General features: G+C 41.3%; 1 protein-coding gene across 1 annotated transcript in view; it reads left to right on the plus strand.

Moving 5' to 3' along the window:
• The first annotated feature begins 229 nt into the window (after positions 1-229).
• Positions 230-19264, plus strand: part of LOC143220350 (monocarboxylate transporter 4-like) — a 29371-nt gene continuing 10336 nt past the window's right edge. The window contains 6 exon segments of the mRNA XM_076446014.1: positions 230-237; positions 1843-1943; positions 1995-2029; positions 2031-2164; positions 4916-5080; positions 17902-18187. Of these exon segments, the coding sequence (XP_076302129.1) occupies positions 230-237; positions 1843-1943; positions 1995-2029; positions 2031-2164; positions 4916-5080; positions 17902-18187 (729 nt within the window).

The raw sequence follows: 19264 nt of genomic DNA on the forward strand, positions 1-19264 counted from the left end.
GGCTTTCGAGAGCCTTTTGTGCCCTCTTTCCCCGTTATCTTGCTTTATTTCTTCCTTTCGTGGCCGGTGTGTATAAAGCAGTTGCCCCGAAGCGACTCTTTCTTCTCGTTATTTCTTTTTTCACTTCCACCGGCTTCTTCTTGCGGACTCTTTGTAACAGGGTGCAGAAATTTTCGGAATTTTTATTCCACCGAGGTAATGGAATTTTTTTTTTTTACGTGACGCTAGAATGACTTTGTGAGTTCGGGAAAGGTGTCGCGTTAGGTGAAACCTAATATAGATTCGAATCTAATGATTTACTACTTATTTATCCTTGCTTAACTGGAATCATTAAGGCTAATGTCATCGCAAGCTCAGGTACTAAATATACGATGTATAAACGATAGAGAAAGAAAAGAAGCCACCATCTTCGTTTTTCAATAGAAACGCATTAACTCTTTGTAAGAGAAATTTTTGGAATTTTTTCTCTGTAATGTTAGAACGACTAAGTGGATCCATGAAAGATGTCGAGATACGTGAAACCTAATCTTATAACTTAAAGCTCACTCATCCTCCCATAATTGCCAACTCATTACACTAATTTCATCGCAAGCTCGTCCTCCACGCAAACCCCGATGCACCTCTCGAGAAACGAAAGAAACCACCATCTTTAGTTTTCAATAGAAACGCATTAACTCGGAAACGTTTGAAAAAGTGCAACTTGCGACACCCTCGACGAGTGTCACCGAATGGACGTGCTTTCACCTAGCGCCACCTGGATTCCCCTAGAACACCAGCCATTCGGTTCGCAGCGTCGAAACGTGCTCTTGCTTTACGGTTAATTAGGGGACCGGCGACGCGATTCAGACGGCCAATTCGAGTAATTAAACGCGGTCCAGGGTTACTCTAATTAGATTGTCCGATGAAAAGGGGGCAGCTGGCCCGCGCGCAGGAATTCTTTCTCATTATCCATCCCGACCGCCATTTTGGCATACGACCCGTGCGCCGCAGCGTTGAAAAAGCATTCGCGACTCAACAGAAGCGAAACGTTTGGAATGTTATTGTTCCAAGACACCGATTCTACCCAGGCCTCGCGGGCTTTTCGTGACAACCAACCGGATGACGAATTTTTATTTCATACCGCCTCGCCGAGAACGTTTGACGAATTTCAAGGAATTTTTCCTGCAATTCCAGGAGTTAAGTGACTTTTAATTAAACAGCGCAGGTAATCTAGCCGCGTGGTTAATTTTCGGGTTAGTTTAGCCGGTGAGTGTATAACGAGCAAGTGGTTATTCGAAAAAGCGCTATGCAATTTTTATATCGTACATTTTGGTTCGATGGTGACTCGGTCGAATTGACAGAATATTTGGATAATTATTTGAGATTAGCTTGGAAGAGAGAGGGAGATGATTAGCCAAAAACGTCGATTAAAACCACAGGAATATCGAGAAACGTTGGATCGTGACTCGGTCGAATTGACAGAATATTTGGATAATTATTTGAGATTAGCTTGGAAGAGAGAGAGATGATTACGTCCGATGGTGACTCGGTTGAATTGACAGAATATTTGGATAATTATTTGACATTAGCTTGGAAGAGAAGGAGAGATGATTAACGAAAAACGTCGACTCAAGTCACAGAATTGCGAGAAACGTTCGATGGTGACTCGGTCGAATTGACAGAATATTTGGATAATTATTTGAGATTAGCTTGGAAGAGAGAGAGATGATTAGCGAAAATGTCGACTCAATTCACAGGAATAGCGAGAAACTTTCGATGGTGACTCGATTGAATCGACAGAATATTTGGATAATTATTCGAGATCGAGCTTCGAAGATAATTAACGAAAGACGTCGACTCAAGTCGCAGGAATATCGAGAAACTTGGAGATTCGATTGAAAAGCAGGCTTCGCAGGGAATACTTGTCGGTGGTGATAAACAGAATGGGAGAGGGAGCTCGGAAGGTTGGAGTTCACGTGGTTTGGCCCGAGGTAACTATCGAATTAACGTTTCAGCGTGGGTGGGCGCGTTGAGCACTGCGGTCTCCCGTGGGGTCGGCACCCTTGGTCGTTGGCGCGTGTCGTCGAGGAAGTACAAGGCTTACAGCGGTGATCGGCGGTCTCGTGCTGGCATTGGCCTCGCTCTTCACCTCCTTCGCTGCAGAATTGCACCAGGTCCTCCTTAGGTGAGTAAGAAAGCCTCTGCTTCTTTTATTCATCGCCGGGAACCGCTCGCACCTGATTCGCAACCTCTGTGCTTGATATATCGTTGTAACATCCGGAAGAATTCACGAGGAAACCGGAGATCTGTCGGAATATACACCCGGAAAAATATTCGCGAGGAAAAATCGTGAAAAATCAGCACGGAAGTAGCAATTTAAATGTTTCTTTTTTTTACATATTTATTCGCGTGATTTGTCGCGAATATTTGAAAGGATAAAACGATAGAGATTTTCGATTAATCCAATTAGTTCCACGCGCGTTAATCTCAACGACGTCCATTTTGTAGTGGCCAGTGAAATGGCAGCGATTATTGCGTTTCCTCGAGATTTCTAAAACGCGCCGTCGCGTGTTTAATTAAAAACTTGCCGCGCGCTCGAGTCTCAAAGATAAAATTAAACCTCGGATCTCCGTTCTTCGTGTCTTTTTCTATTCCTGCCGCGATTTAACTTTTAAACTCCCCGCGATCCGTACCCCTCCAACTTCCGCTGCAAACATCCGACGAGCCCAACAACGCACGCCTGCCAAGAATTAATAATTCGCCGGAAACCCGACCAGCCCTCGCGATAAGTTTCGCTTTAAGTCGCTTAAAAATACAACTGCTTCTTTCCGCTAACTCCAACAAAACCTCCTAAGCGCGTTTTCACCGTAATATCCGTCCCGATAAACGAGGACGCCGGGACTCGTCGCGAATCAGCGCCAGTCTTCTCGTCGAATAACTTCCACCAGCGGCAAATTCGACGCAACTTCTTTAAAATCCTCTCCAATTAATTTATATATCCGTGAACTTTTAGAGAGCAAGTTAAATCGTACCAAGTTTCCACGAATTTATGAATTTACCCGTAATAATTCCCTCCACTTTGAATCCTCGCGAGACGATCGTCGTTTGTTCGTATATCTGCAAATTAATCTTGGAATTTTCAAATTAATCTTCGAATTTTCAAATTAATCTATCGCAATTTTCTCGGACCGATTTCACATTCTTTTCACGAATTCCAAGTTTGGCGAATTCGTGATACTTCTATCGAGCTTCGAAATTTTCTAGATTGATTCGAGTTACATCGAAATTTACGGATTCATTCGCGTTCCCCAATCGCGTTTCGCCGACGAATTAATTCCATTTTCGATCGAGTCCTCGAGAATTAATTCCTGTATTCTCGAAACTTCGCAGACTAATTCGAATTACTTCTAATTCTCTCTCGTTCCAATTACGATAAATTAATCCCATCTTTGATCATATTCTCTCTACTTAACTCATTTATTCCCGAAACCGTATGAATTAATTTCGCCAATGAAAAATTCGCACGAAATATTCGCGTTTCCTCGATTTCCCGTAAATTAATACCTATCCGAAGGTTTAACTCTCTAGCCTCTCGTAAACAACGATACGTTGCTCCCCTGGAGTCGGTGAGAATCACGACATCTCGAGTCACGATTAAAGGACAGCTTTTGTACGGAATCCGAATGGAAAGTGAGACGGATTATCACAGCGACGTTTCGTCCTGGTTCGAAGCTAGGGGGTTGGATTCCTCGGAAGTGAAAAATGATAGGGGATAGGCGGAAACAGGCGAGGCTGGACCTGTGGCTCCCCTGAGATACGACCCTTCGATGGCCGAATCGAAGACGATCAGTCTTCGTTGAGAGCTTAGGTCCCGAACTGAGAACGAAAAGGAAGAATTAACAGAACTCGGTCGCGGGAATACGCGGGACAAATAGCGTTGGCAGATGACGCGATAGGATTAAAGCAACGACCGTGTTGACAATTTTATTTTACTTCTCTCTTCGTTCATCCGCGGCAAATTTTTCCGCTCGACGAAATTCTCGTTAAACGTAGCATCAATTTCTATAAAGAATCCTCTATGGAACCGCTTCGTTTTAATCGGCGTAGCATAAATTTGTCTTGCATTGAAATATCCTTTATTTTTAACATTTTAAATCACCGATTCGTTTCGATTCGTTCTTTTACGTGCTTTTCGTTTCTTTTACGTGCTTTTCGCTTCTTTTACGATGCTGCGTCTCTTTTACCTTTTTCGATCGGTGTTTTCTCAATATCTTACGATATTAAAATTTCACAATCTTGGCAAGCAAAGCATTTTCAATCGCTGTTTATCATCAGCTAAGAAAATTTCCAGAAGATCTATCGAAGAGTCAATTATTCGCGTCATTTTTCCTTTTTCTCGATCAGTGTCTCCCCGATATTTTAAACATCACCGATATTCCATAATTCTATCGAGAAAAAGGAACTCTCTAATCATCCACCCACTACCCTCTGTATCATCTATCGAGAAAATTCCCGGATGACCCATCCAACAACCTGGGACTTAAACAGCCGGCGGAAATGTTGAAAAAAATATGTAAAATATGTTAAAGAAAGCGTAAAAAAAATCCAATCTACCGGGTACTCGTGTAAGCCAGGCGAGAAGCTCTCAAACGATCGTTCACCCTGGTCGTCGGTCTCGCGCGAGCCACGACAGCGTGGTCGTCGTCCCTGAATCTCCGGCGACGAACAAGAGGCGTCGAATTTGCCGATTCCTCGAGGAAACAAGCCGCAGCAGCTGTAAATCCCTTTTCGCTTGAAACTTCTCCCTGATTCGCGTGTCTCGCGTGCAAGCCCTGTCGAAATCTCCCATCCACCCTTCTTCTCTCTTTCGACGAATCGTCGAGCTATTCGCAGTTGCCGGCGCTGCACACGATTCACCGGTTGGAAAATGTAACAGCTACGGCGTGGTGCTGGGCACCGGGGCTGGCCTCGTGAGGGAAACTGCCGGGCTGGTGCTGGGCCATTACTTCAGAAAACGGCGAGAGTTCGTGGAGATGGTGGTGCAAGCCGGCGCGGGGGTGGGAATAGTGCTCTTCAGCGTCTTCTACAGAGAGGCCGTCGGGTAAGTTATCGGTTGTATTTCCTGTAGCAGATAGGAATATCGTCGTCTGCCACCATCGACCACGCCAGACCAATATCGCTCCGAGGTCCAGACGAAATTCTCCCCGTGGGGTTAATTGCAAGATGGTTCCTGCGAGAATTTTTGCCGCGAGCTTTGACCGAGCAGCCGAGGGTTCGCGAGTGATGTTAGTCGCTGCAAAGGGGCATCTCGAATTAAATTATTGGCACGCAACTGACGTGGAAGAGCGTCCATGGTGGCGGACACTGAATTGAATTTAATGGCGTCAGGAATGTAGTAAAAATTGGTTCTTCAATGGGGAATTTAATTAACGCGCGAGCAAGATTCACAAAAGATTTTTTGCCTAGAAAATTCGGTCGAGTTTAATATTATTTAGCTCGAGAAAAGCTTTAGAAATATATATATATATATTGGGGAATATATTTTTCAGGGAGTGAATTTAATAAAGGATTTATCATAGGAAAAACTAAATTCAATTGAATATTACTAGAAAATTTAGAATCAAATTGCGGAAACATAGAATATAGAAGTTATTTTACATACAGAATTGGTGGATATTTAATTTAAACATAACTGGTTGCAATGGGAATTCATTGCAATTTAAAATTTAAGCGCACAATCGAAAATGTGCAATTAAACGGACCGTTTAATTTATTCTTGTTCATTGTCCCGATATTTCCGTTGAAAATTCATCGAACGATTTTAAGAGACGCGTTATAATCAAAACTGTCTTTTATACTTGATACTTCGATGATATAAAGAAGGATTTAAAAATTAAACACGACTTGGGAGGAAAAAAAATTCGGGAAAATGCGTCTAAAGAGCATCGAAAGATTTTGAAAACATATTTAATAATTCGTGTTATACGTCGTGTTTAGTTTCGTTTAAATTTACTGCGAGATTGGAGGCATTGAAATAACAGGTAATCAAAGTAATACGCAATGTGGCACGTGCAACGATAATCAATTACGAACCGCAGTAATTACGCGTGCAAACAAGCAAGTAGAATGTATCATTGTCGTAACAGGAAAACGGAATTTGGACACGTATGATCAGACAAGTAGAACAGTCGCGTATCAGATCAGACAAGGCCAGCTGAATAACTGTGCTAGCCCAATAAGTAGGATAGATACATATCTAGACGGGCAAATAGAACACCTCTGTGCCTGGTCCTTCAAGTAGAATGGAATTGAATGTAATCAGACAAGTAGAACAGCTCGCTATATCACGTGTGACAATGTTCGTATCTAACGAAACAAATACACTCGCTATATACACCCATAGTCATATATGAAACATCAAGAAATTCGATATATCGATTCGTCCACTCTGCAATTTCTATCTGTAATTAAACGTCAACATTTTACATTTATAATGTTTCTTTAATTTTCATTTGCAACAAATTATTTTAGATATATTTCAGCGATAAATTAAAATTGTCCACAATTTGATCATTTTCGTTATTAGTAAATTTATTTTCGTCTGTTTTTGATAAGGTAATTAATTTGACTAATTAATTGAACGAATTGGAAATAATAACGAAGGTGGTCGCGTTAGATGGACCAACCGGTATATCGAGAAATATACAATCTAGCTTAAAATTCGTAGGAATACGTGTAAATGAAATTCAATTCGAGTGGTAATCGACAAAGGAGTTCAAAGGATTAAATCCGTATCCAATTTGTCAAACGAAAAGGAGAAAAGTAGAGAAAAATCGGGACAGATATATAACAGAAATGCAATTATTATTCCATCAAGCTCTTCAATACCGATCTCCTTGCACGAACACTCTTTGTACAATCGAACCGAAACAAACCGACCGTCAATCTCGTTGTCTGATATCGCATTCTCTTCGCGCGAGCATTTCCTAACACTGTCGACGAATGTTTCCTTCTACTTTTTCCACCGTAGCCGGTGGCCATTATTTTTTAAAACGATTTTCTGTTGCATGTTACCAACGTTGAAACGAAGAAGAAACGAAGACCGTTAATTACCGATACGTAACCATTTTCTGTGTAAATTTTGTGAACTAAATTTTGCGAAGGAAATTTTTCCAAAGAAATAATCGCGGAAGAAATTTCGCGGATAGGATTTTCGCGAAAAAACCGAAGTTTTGTGAAAAAAGTCTGGCGATAAAAATTTTGCGAACGAAATTTGATATGAAGGGGGAGGATGGTGATTTTCTGGATGGCCTGACGTGAAAAACAGGAGACAGATTTCACGTGATATAATTGCACGTCTATTTTTCTCGATGCTCGTTCTGAATCGAACGTCGAAACGGTTTGTTCGACGCTACCTCTGCGGCGTTCCATCGAGTAATGGTCGATAGGTTTTTTCACTCGAAAATTGTGCGAAACTTCCGTAACACGTGATTTAATTTTTCGAATGGGTTTTGGTGTTTCTTTCCGAAAAAAGAAGGGACGAATTACTTCCCGAAATTTGTAATGTATTCTTTATCTTTGTTATCAAAAATTCGATTACTTGAAAGTTCTTTAATTTCTGTGAGTATCTAAAAACTCAATAACACAGTGAGAAGTATTTTTGGAGTAAGAAGAATCGGATCATACTTTTTTAAATTAACATTGTCACAGAGAAAAGAATTATTAATAAATTTATCAAAACGATGTCTAAGGTTTATTTCAACCGTTGGATATCGTTAAAATTATTCGATATTTCGCCGACAGAAATATTTCTGTCGGAGATAATATATCGTAGAATTTTTCAAAGAGCGAATACGAAACTAACATGCATACTCTGGTAAATGGTCCCGAATAAGAAAGAATTCTATATGTCCCGGAGTGGTCTTATACAAACTGGAAAAAACCATGTTCACTTGTCATGATTAAAACATTTCTGGTTTCTGAATCAAATATGATTCCGTTCCACTTTTCTAGCCGCGTAATTTTCTCGTTATATCGGAAATTTTACTTGTCTGGCTAGATACCATCCCCTTCCACTTGCACGAGTACCATAATCGTGTACTCTGACGTTTTCAAATATGTAAAACTCTCTCCGCCGTTTCGTCTCTACTACGCTGTACACAATTACCGCTAACACCCATTGTTTCCCATTTTTTCCAATAATAAAGTAACTTCCCCGGCAATCCGCTCGATCGGAAAATTAATTTTCCTCGGAAATTAAATTTCCACGAAGAATCAAATAATCGTGCTAGATTCTTTTTTTCGCAATCGCTCCATCTTTATACAGCATCCAAACCAGCATACTGCATCAGAAAAATAATTTCTGCAAGCTCGTTTATATTCAATTTCCCCGAAATTGCTGAGGCTAAATATTTACTCGACGTTTAATTTCTTAGAATTCGTGGCGGATGTTTTTACCTAAAGATCCCTTGAACAATTTCTGAAAATTTTATAAAAACGAAAGAAGAACTATTAGATCGTTCGGAGAGTCATTTCGTTTTTTCCCAACAGAGGACCTAATTGTATTTTCTCTCCGCTGCACTTTACCAAAACTTTAAACTTTAGCCCTTTGCGGTCGATGTCCCAGTAGTGGTGACATTTCTAAATCGTCGTGGAAGTCGATCTTAGAACATTACAGAGATTAAAAATTTTGCAATCTCGTACATTATAAGTAGTATTAAACACAACAAACCAGTTTCAATAAATTCTATGTGTTTTAATATCCAAATATTGACTAAATTCTATGTGTTTTAATATCAATATATTGACTAAATTCTATGTGTTTTAATATCTATATATTGACTAAATTCTATGTGTTTTAATATCCATATATTGACTAAATTCTATGTGTTTTAATATCCATATATTGACTAATTTCTATGTGTTTTAATATCCATATATTGACTAAATTCTATGTGTTTTAATATCCATATATTGACTAAATTCCTACCTGCTGGTAATCCGAAGAACAAAATCTGCCAACCGCAAAGTGTTAAACTTTACACTTCAGCCGCATAAAAAAAAAATAGAAAGAAACGAAATGACTTTCGGAACGATTCGATAAAATTAATGGTTACCATTTCGAAACGATAATAAGTAACAAATAAAATACCCAAAAATTGTTCAAAGGCCTTATTCGAGAAACAAAAAAGTGACGAAAAATGAAATTTAGCATCCGACCAATGCTGAATCGAATTGATTTTTGTACACAGCAAGGAGGCGCGTTCAATCTTGGAGATTTAAAGACGAAAACTCCTCGGGACACGAGTTACTTTCACGCTGTCCCTAATTGCGTTAATGGATCGATCACACTTTCCGACCGAATATTAAACGGCGATGACGAACGAAGAAATGGCCCGTTTCGAACGGTTTTAATTAAACGAACGACGGGTCGTAAATTCGCCGGGGACAGTGCTGATAATTAAATCTCGAGCAGAGTAACTCGAGGGTAAAAGTCGGAGTTGGGCACGCCGGAATCTGGTTTGGTGGATAAGTTCATTTCCAAGGGTCCGCTTTGACGCCGAGCTCTCTCTCTTTCTCTCTGTCCACCGTTTTTCGATCATCGATTCCTGCAAACCATCCGAATTTCCGTCGATTTTAACTCGACTTTTCGACGTGTAACGCAATGAAATTTTTGAAAAAAGCTAAGCCCTGAAGCGAGTACCATTTCGACGTCCAACATTCTGCACTTCACCGCCATTTTTGAGTGCCAATCGAAGCGTAAATTTCGAGAAAGCGATTTTTCATTTTTTCATTATCCGTTCTTGAAACATTTATTTTCTTTCGATCCATTTTAATCCATTTGCAATTATTTTACGCGTTCCCGTGGGTTAAAAAAGGAAGAAAAATTCGTCGAGAGAAACGATGCTGAAAGGTTTCCTCTCATATAAAATATTTCCTTCTCTTTCGTTATTAACGTTTGGTTTCCCAACTATGAATAATTGTACGCGCCTTTAGCGTAGTTTATCCTATTTTTTCGTGAAAGTCGATTTACGGACTTACGAGTGTTTAATGAAAAGCAAAAAAAAGGAACGTTCGAGGGGTTGAAGATGAAAAGGTATTCTTAGAGAAGAATGATATTAAAAAACATGATTTGATACCAGACGCTACTCTGACCTCTTCTGTACGCTTTTATGTTTCCCATGCTCTCCTTGCATTCGAAATTATGTAAAAAATCCGCGGGTTTGCGACCGCTGTTTAAATAATATTCGAAAATTTGAATATACGAGCAGGATCTTGAAAAGAAGGATTTGAATATAAATCCATCTTCTGAAAGCTGAATTATTCTTAAATTACATCTAGCCGCCTGCCATTTCTCGCTGCTTTTTTTTAAATTAAATCCCAAAGCATCGGACGTGTTATTAAAACGATATTTCAACGGTTGAAATTGTAACAAAGAATTTTTCCAAACAGCAGGTCCGCTTCGACCGGTTTCGAATTATTCGAATTGATTGAATGTAATATTTCAGAGAACGAAAATAGAAGTTAAATAATTGCTTCTGGTGCACGTTAAAATAAATTTTTTTTAATCGAACGATATCTCCCTGCTGTAAATTCTGCCCGGCTGATCGAATCAACAATTATCTATGTAAAATAATTATACCCGTCCCTTCGATTCGTCGCGGTATCGTTTGATATGGCGGAAAACATTTGACGATAAAGCGAAACGAGAACGCGTCGCGGTGATACGGGAAATATTTTCCAATCGAGAAAATTCGCGACTCCGAACCGGCTGAAATTTTGATAAAAATTTCCGTTTCGGCCGCGATCTCTCGATTTTTCAATCTGTCGTTGAACCGTATCGTCGAAAATTTCTGTCCCGAGTGGCCGTAATTTCGCGGGGGATCGTTATTTCTCGAGGGAAATTCGAAATCTTTTCCCTCAGGCGTGTCGAGAGGGTAACTTTCAGACAGCAGCGCGAAGGGAAATGCAAATGAGGGTTAACGGAAATCGTCGAATCAGCAAATGACTTGTTGCGCCGTTAAGATAGCCTAATCGTCAGAGATCAGACACGACTCCCAGCCATTTGCCAGCGGGCTAATGCTTTTCCCGGGTCCAGACAGGTGATCCATGGCTCGCAAGCGAATCCACTGCATTGCAGGTGCGTGCTGCCGAGCTCCTTCCACCGAAAATAATCCACATGCAAACTCCATTCTGAAAGTAACTCCATTTTCCTCTATCCCGAGCTTAAAATTAACCGGCAATTATTAAATGTCGCGATGAAATTTTCTTTTTCTGTAATTGTGTTAATTATTTCTCCACGATGATGGCAGTGAGTGTTTTGAGATATAAAATATTAATATCTTTAATGGACGTTAATTAATAAGAAAATTAAAAATAATAAGAAAATTAAAAATTAATCTCGTACCTTCGAAGACTCGGTAGAGGAAAAATGTTGAATTTTTGAGCAGATCAAAAGAAGACAGATTTTATTCTCTGTGAAACCAAAGAAATAACTTTACCTCACGCCAAGTCTCAAAAGAACAGATTTTTATTTTCAACAGACTAAATGACGGCAAACCTTCCTTTTCACGTGTCCAACCGAAAATGTATTTCACTTCCCACGAAAACAGAATGAAACAAATTTTACTTCGCATCGAACACGTATACAGATTTTTGTTTTCGCGAAACCAAAAGAGAACGAACTTATATTTCTCCCGAAATAAAATAGTAGAACATAAATTCTACCTCGCACGAAACCAAAAGGGAACAAAATTTTCTTCCCGCGAAATCGAAAAAGGGAGAAGAAAAATTCGCTTCACGGGAAACTAAAAAAGTGCAACATTCGTTTCTCACGAAACCAAAAAGGTGCATACTTCGCTTTTTTTAAGAGGAAAATAAATTTTACCCCTTACGAAACCAGAAAAAGAACAAAATTCGCTTCTCATGAAACCAAAAAAGGATTAAAATTCGCTTCTCGCGTAACCAAGAGAAAAAGAAAAGAAAAAAATAAACAGAAATTCGCTTCTGGCGTAACCAAGAGAAAAAGAAAAGAAAAAAGTAAATAAAAATTCGCTTCTCACAAAGTCAAGAAAGACCAAACTCGTGTTTCCGGAAATCAAGACACGAGAAACTGATTCAAGAGTAAACACAAACGCCATAAAATCACTGTAACGTCGCTGCGGCGAACTTTTTAATTATGATCTCTAATTATCATAGCATGGAGTTCGCAGGACTAAAGCTCGTCGGTGAAAATAAAATTCCCTGCTAACGACGCGATCTCGTCGACAGCACGGTTCCTAAATATTCCGGCAACGGGACTGAGGTACGAATTCGTTCAATTAGCGGCAAGCAGCGAGCGGCTATGAACGATACAATTTCATTTCCTCCAATTTCCTAAACAGAACGAACAAACCTGCTCTGCCTCGTTCGCGGCTGCGAGTTAGTAACGATCGAGTTTCATCTCTAATTTCGTAATTCGCATCGAGTTCGTTCGATGGTCTGTTACGATTTGTTTGTCCATCGATCGGCCATATTTGCTGGCCAAAGCTGCCAATAGGATTCAGATGTTTGGACACGTGAATTGCGCTTTTAATCCTTTCGCGATGCGAGGTATCGGGCTACTTATGAATGCTCCGAATCATAGACCTTCAATCTTCTTTCATACGTATAAATTAGTTATTAAAATTTTACAGGAGAATAACAAGTCTCTGTTTTGCGGACAAATATTTCTTTTACTCTATTCTACTTTATCTCGATTAAATAATTAAGTATCGGCTGCTTTCCTTTATTTTTAAGAAATTGTCGAATTTTGGAATAAACATCAATTTCTCTGAAAAAATAATTATTCTAAATCATGATATAATGGAAACAAGCGGTTAAATTAAATTACCGATATTTTTTATCGTACTTTCCAATTGATTACTCGCAAAAAGATTCGGATATCGCAATAAATACCACGAGATCGGTAAATATCAAAGATCACGAGTCGTCGAGACCGCTTTAAAGCCTCGTTTCTCGCGGTGAAAAATTCAGAAGATCGATTCAAACGGACCGCCCAACTTTCCCCGGGAGCAGTTTCGCGAGATCCACCCCCGAGCTGCCTTAAGCGACGTTTCATCGATCCAGCAGCGCGAGATTGCCTCGATCATTGATGGATGGACCGTCGAGCAACGGTTGATTGATGGCGGCAGGCATTTCGTCGGAGTCTCTGTATCATTTCCACGTCCGGTAGCTTCTGCGCGGTTTCAGACGCGAGATACGCCGATTAATGTTCTTTTTCCCGGTGATACAGCGGCAGATTTATCGGCTGCGTGGATCCTTCGCGCGAGAAATCGCGCCAACGTCGAAATCCCGGAAGCCGCCGCGCGACCATTGCAATTGCAACGCGTTCTGGGACCCCGTCGATGAATTTTTCCCGAGAATGTTCGCCTTGTCGAGAATTGCTAGTGGATTGCTTTGGGATATCGGAGGATCGAGTTAGGTGAATTTGGAATATGCGACTTCGCGAGATCTCGTCGAATTTTCGAGCATCGGTGGGGTGAATTTGAAATATGCAGCTTTGTATTTTCCTTTCGGAAGAAGATTAAAAGCTTCCTTGCAATTGACAGTAATGGTTTCCCAGATGACAGTAATTGATAATAGCGAAGCATCTGGATTTTTAGAGCAATTTTTCAGGATTGAATCGTAATGCCAGGCATTGAAAGAGGTTTCGTAACGTTGTGAAACGGAGATGATACGATGCATCGTATTATTCAAAATTCCGGGATACTTAGATCGAGGAATTTTGGCGATGCGAAATTCTGAAAATGAATGCAATAGAGCCTATTCAGTCAGAAAGTAGAACAAGTATACTCGTAACGCTGTCTATGCAAACAAGTAGAATAGGTCCGCGTTTGAGCGAGCGGGTAGAAGCATGCGAGGACCGGTAGAGTAGGTATGTAGCTAACTGTGCAACCAGAATGGATGATGCTGTATAGGGTCGGACAAGTGGGATAATTTCGCATCACGTTCGACATGGCCTCAAATAGATATGTCTCTCTATACATAAGTAGGTTGGCTCTACACTCCTACAAACTATACAAAATTTTAACACTTTCTCACGCTATACATAAACGAACTCTTACAATCCTGTACTATTCTATTCAATTTTAATTCGTTTAAAAAAAGAATCAATGGTAGATCGTATCGATTAAACAGTCGATTACTTTCTTTTCTTTTTCCTCGCCCCGAGCACGATAAAACTCTCCAATCCCATCTCACGTCGCGCCAATAAACAAACTCGAGGAACCGACTCTCAAGAAATATATCCGGTACCGAATAATCCAGCCCGCAAATGCTTCCTTGCAAACCCTACGCGACTACACGCAACCGCTGAAAAACGCCTTGGCGAAGCCGTTACTCTCCATCGCCGAATACCCGAAGAACCAAATTAAAACGACCAAGCTTCGGGAACGGAAGCGCGGAACCGACAAAACCCGAACCACCTCCCGCGCGCAAGAACCATCCCGGTCGAAACGCTAACAGCCGAACCAGATTTAGCGACACGATTCGTTAGCGGACGTAAAAACGGGAGACAGAGGAGGTTTAATTGCATTCCGTGTAACCGAGACGATGAAACCATTAAACAGGGGGACGCGGTGTTCGCGTGCTTGAGGACGCAACGCTGCGAGCCAGTGGTATAAGCGCGGCATTAACGCGACACGTGTTACGCGTACGGTAGAGCTGGTCGCGTTAGCCCCAGCGATCGTAATACCTCGTCACCTGTTATTTATTATGCCTGTAACACGGCCGTAAGGCGATACGTTCTCCGTGGGAGCACGCGTCGCAACGCCGAGCCAGGGAATAAAGGGCGTTCTCGACGGAGCGCGTACGAGCGTCGTAAAACCGACGGCTGACGACTTTCAGCCGGCAATAAGCGACGAATAAAGACGGTTATTGTTCATGGCTGACGCGCGAGAACCGGCTACGAGAATCAACGTCCCTTTCAAACGGACCCGCGACATGCACGCCGAGGAATTCCGCTTGCTAGCGAGGCGTGTTACGCGTGTCCCGCTTGTCGCACGACGCGTTACTGCCGCCGGCGTATTCCGCGATTGAATCTCGCCAACCGGAACGATTATTCGTCGGCTTCGTGTTTCACGCATCGGACACCGCTCGTTCTTATTTTCCTTTCGAATTTTCCCGTGATTTATCTCCTATCCCATCGACTCTCGTAATCTGTTTTTCCGAATTTTTCCGGATTTTCGGGGAGAAGGGGTGAAGAACGAAATGGGAAGAATAAAACTAGGGAAATTCAGACTATCTGCAACAACGTTAGGGTTAGGTTTGAGTTAGGTTAGAATCTCGAAAGCAGCGATTCTCTCTGCGAGTAGTTGAAAATAATTATTTATTAATTATTTAGAGTTAATATAGCTGGATAAACTATAATTAGGTCTGTAGTAAATAATTAATATAACAGAAATAAAATAGCGTAGAAGAATGAATTACCCTGGTGTTAATTCCTAATTTAATTTCTCCATTTAACTATTTAAAGGTCAATTTCTTTTCCGCGTTAATCGCGACGAATATGAGGCAGGAATTTATCCCCGGAGATAAAACGCGGAATAAAACTGTGGAACATCGTAAATCGGTGTCCGCCTGCCCGATCACGTGGAACGAACGAGCATTTCCGAGGCAGTCTAACTAATTAAGCAAAACGAAGCAGCGCACCGATAAGCAGTTTCGTTTTAAGTTCAACAGAGCGTTTTCAGTTGCGATACGGATAAGTAGCACAGGTACACTTGTATACAGGCAAGTAGAAGGGGTCAACATCTGTGCAAGTAGAGCGGTAATGTACCGACAGGCGAGGAGAATAATCCCGTATCGAGTCAGACACGATCCGTACTACCTGACCTGGCACGATAGTCTCGCATGGGGTCCCATAACGTCGTAGCATCCTCAAACAAGAATATACGCGAACCTCGACGTATAAGTAGAACGTGTCCGTGTTTTGACGAGCAAATATCAAGCCTCGCCGAATTTATTGCCTGCGCGATTATTTGAATCTTTATTAAATTTACCCCGTCCTATTTTATCTCCATATTAACGTCGAAGATTCGTCGTGGAATTCTTAGAATTTTCTTTCTCGCGAATCGGAAAAGGAGAGAATTAAAATAGGAAACAAAGAACGAGGTATTTGAAGGATGGCATCTGATTACGTGTACGGATCGCTGGTAGACGTGCAGATATTAAGTCTCTCGGAATTTATTATTCGCAAGATTGCTTGAATTTTTATTTTTACTTCAATACCGTTAAAGTCTTCTCTATTTTATTTTTCTCTGCTCGGAGAGGGAAGAATTACGTGAAAAAGAGACGATAAATAATAAATTTATTTTACGAGACATTTAATTTACGAGTCTACGTTTCGAAAACGAAATGTGTGAAAAAAAAATATACTATAACACTTTCTAGAAACGGCAAACCATCCGTTAGACTGTACTGTAAACGTATTTCTATGTCGCGTTTGCCTTGATTTTTTATTTACCACTTATAAATCCTCGAATGACCAGTTTATCGATTAGAAAATGGCAATAAAGTATCGATACACTCTGTAAAAACGGAATGATTCATCGAGCCACGAATTCCGTGCGTTGCAGAAAACGTGCTCGTTCTTCGTTAATCATAAACACACGTTCGACGAAACAAATGGAACAATTAAAAAGCCTCGTACGTAAAGCAAGCCGATTCCACCTATCCACATACAAGTAGTACGAATCAGTGCGCGATCAGGCGGCAAGTAAAAAATTCTGTTCCCCTTGCGCCGAAGGTAATAATTTACAGAGCCGGACTGCCGTCGAACGAGTGCCGTCATATATCGCGTCGTGTTCGAAAAAAATCACCGCGAAAAGACGACCGAAAGACTGTCCGAAAAAAAGGGTCGAAAAATAAAAAAAAAGAAATAATAAAAAAACAATGGAAAAAAAAATAAAAATTCCGCTACTTGTCGTATTACAAACGATCCGCGGTGTAAAGTTTAATGCTTCGACGAAACAAAAGCGTGGAAGGCCAGGCTCTGTTGGTTCGAGTTTACTGCCTCCAGTTGGGAAACGTCGCGTTATGAAGTTTGCGGTCGCTTTCAGCCAACGACGAGACAGAATCTCTCTGTTCACCGAGAGCTCGGCGTCCGCGGATCCATTGCGCGTAATTTCGCTTCTTCTTAACAGCAGATCCCACCTCCGCTCGAATGGGCAGGCAGAAACGCGAGAAACTGTCCCTTTTTCCCTCGCGAAACGGCTCTCGTTTGTCTCGTTCGATAAGCGCATTAGCATCCGAACCTCTCGAAATTCGTTAGCATTACCTACCAGCCGAGGGTTCGACGCGTTGTTATAGCAACGTGCATTTCGAACATGAAAACCTCTCTATCGCTGTGCTTCGCGTTTCGCGTCCGTAGAGTAGGCATTTTATATCAAGGAGAGCGAGGGCGAAATCGAGTGGAAAATATGGGATTGCGATAAACCCTGTAGGACGTAATCGACCAAGCTCTTGACTCCTAATGGACGCACTCGGATTATGCTTCCGACGTAATAAAAACAAACCGCGTTTGCCACAAAGTTAAGAAACGTACATCCTCCAAGTAAATCTACCAATCTCGTCGAAAATCTTCGAAAATCAGGAACCATCCTCGAATATACCTCACTGCAGTCTATCAAAGAAACGAGAAATCGTTTGGAAAAACGATGCCCGAGAGTGTAAAAATACAAAGGAAAGGAATAGTTAGGGTAGATGCGACAAAGCCGCGAAAACAACGATTCTCTCTGCGAGTAGCTGGAAATAAAACTGGGGAAAGGTAATAAAAATGCAAAGGGAAGGGTAGTTACGGGAATACTAGGCTAAAAGTTACAGACCAGCCGCGGAGAAAGCACGATTCCGCTGTGTAACCATAACGACACGGTGTTCCCTCAGAAAGCTGGGCTGGGAGCGTGGGATGCAGTCGGTAACCGGAGCCCTCTCGTTGGCCTTCTTCCTGGGCTTGATTTACAGGAGCGCCTCTCTCTATCATCCGCAACGGCGGAGCATGTTACACGTGAAGAATCAACGGGGTGGCAAGCTGAAAGAGAAGAAGACCGCGGCCAAGCCACCGAGGCAACCGTGGGTGGATCTCAGCCCTTTAGGAAGTCGCCCTGTCAGGATGTTGATGCTGGCCGCCGGAGCAGCTGGTTTCGGCCTTTATACGCCTGCCTTTTACATCGTGAGTACCCTAATTACCGTACGAGGCATCGCCTCAGGCCTCCATGCCCTAAAGGAGATCCTGCGATGTTCCTTCGCTCGCGTGAGTTTCCAAATTCGTCATCTGTTCCCGTGTACAATCTCGCAATCGCTACCTGCAAGGATAATCTCGCGTTTCCACGCTCCGGAGCTAGATGATCGAGTTGAAAATTATCGGGACGTTTATCTGTTTCGTAAGGTTCAAGGTAAAAAAGTAATTGGACTGCTAATTGCCGGGATTATTTTGTCTTTGTTGATGATTGAATCACTGATCACAGTGGTTCTCTGTTTGTCTGTACGGAATGTTGGAATGTGTTGGAATGTCGAAAATGAAAGGATAATTGAGTTACTAATCGCTGATGTTTTTATCTTGCCAAGGTAACAGTCGCAGAAATTCTTTTACTCTTCGTGGATTCGAATTTGAATTACCCAAAGTCAGTGCTTCGTGTTTTAGTAACCATGATAGGTTACTAAGATCTTCTTCTTTGTCGTTGATGTTTGCAAAGACGTAGTCTTTGTCTCTTCTTCTTCCTCATAACGTAGCTTCTTAAACGTAAGTACAGAAATGGTAAAGACAGGGAACCAATTGATATATCAGAGATGACAAAATAATAGGAAAGCGACGAATAAAAATCCAAAATTCTCTGCTTCGTAGTTTAGTAGCCATAGACACTGGAATCTTTTCTTTTATCGTTGACGTTTGCATTGACATATCGGAGACGAAAAAATAATAGGAAAACGACGAATAAAAATCCAAAATACTCTGCTTCGTATTTAGTAGTAACCATGACAGGTTACTGAGATTTTCATCTTTGTCGCTGACGTTTACGAAGACGTAGTCTTTGTCTCTTCTTGTTCCTCGTAACATAGCTTCTTAAACGTAAGTATGGAAACGGTTAAAACAGGGAACCAATTGCCACATCAGAGATGAATAAAAACACCTGTGTCGTCGACAGTATGGCAGAGTTGACAGGAGTTTTGTAGAGTTGATTCGAAACCGCGAGTTAGGATAACAGATGCAGGAGGATTGGCTAGAGTTAAATTAACAACGGGAGTCTCG

The sequence above is a fragment of the Lasioglossum baleicum genome, unplaced genomic scaffold (assembly GCF_051020765.1).
Source record: "Lasioglossum baleicum unplaced genomic scaffold, iyLasBale1 scaffold0797, whole genome shotgun sequence".
Lineage (NCBI taxonomy): Eukaryota > Metazoa > Arthropoda > Insecta > Hymenoptera > Halictidae > Lasioglossum > Lasioglossum baleicum.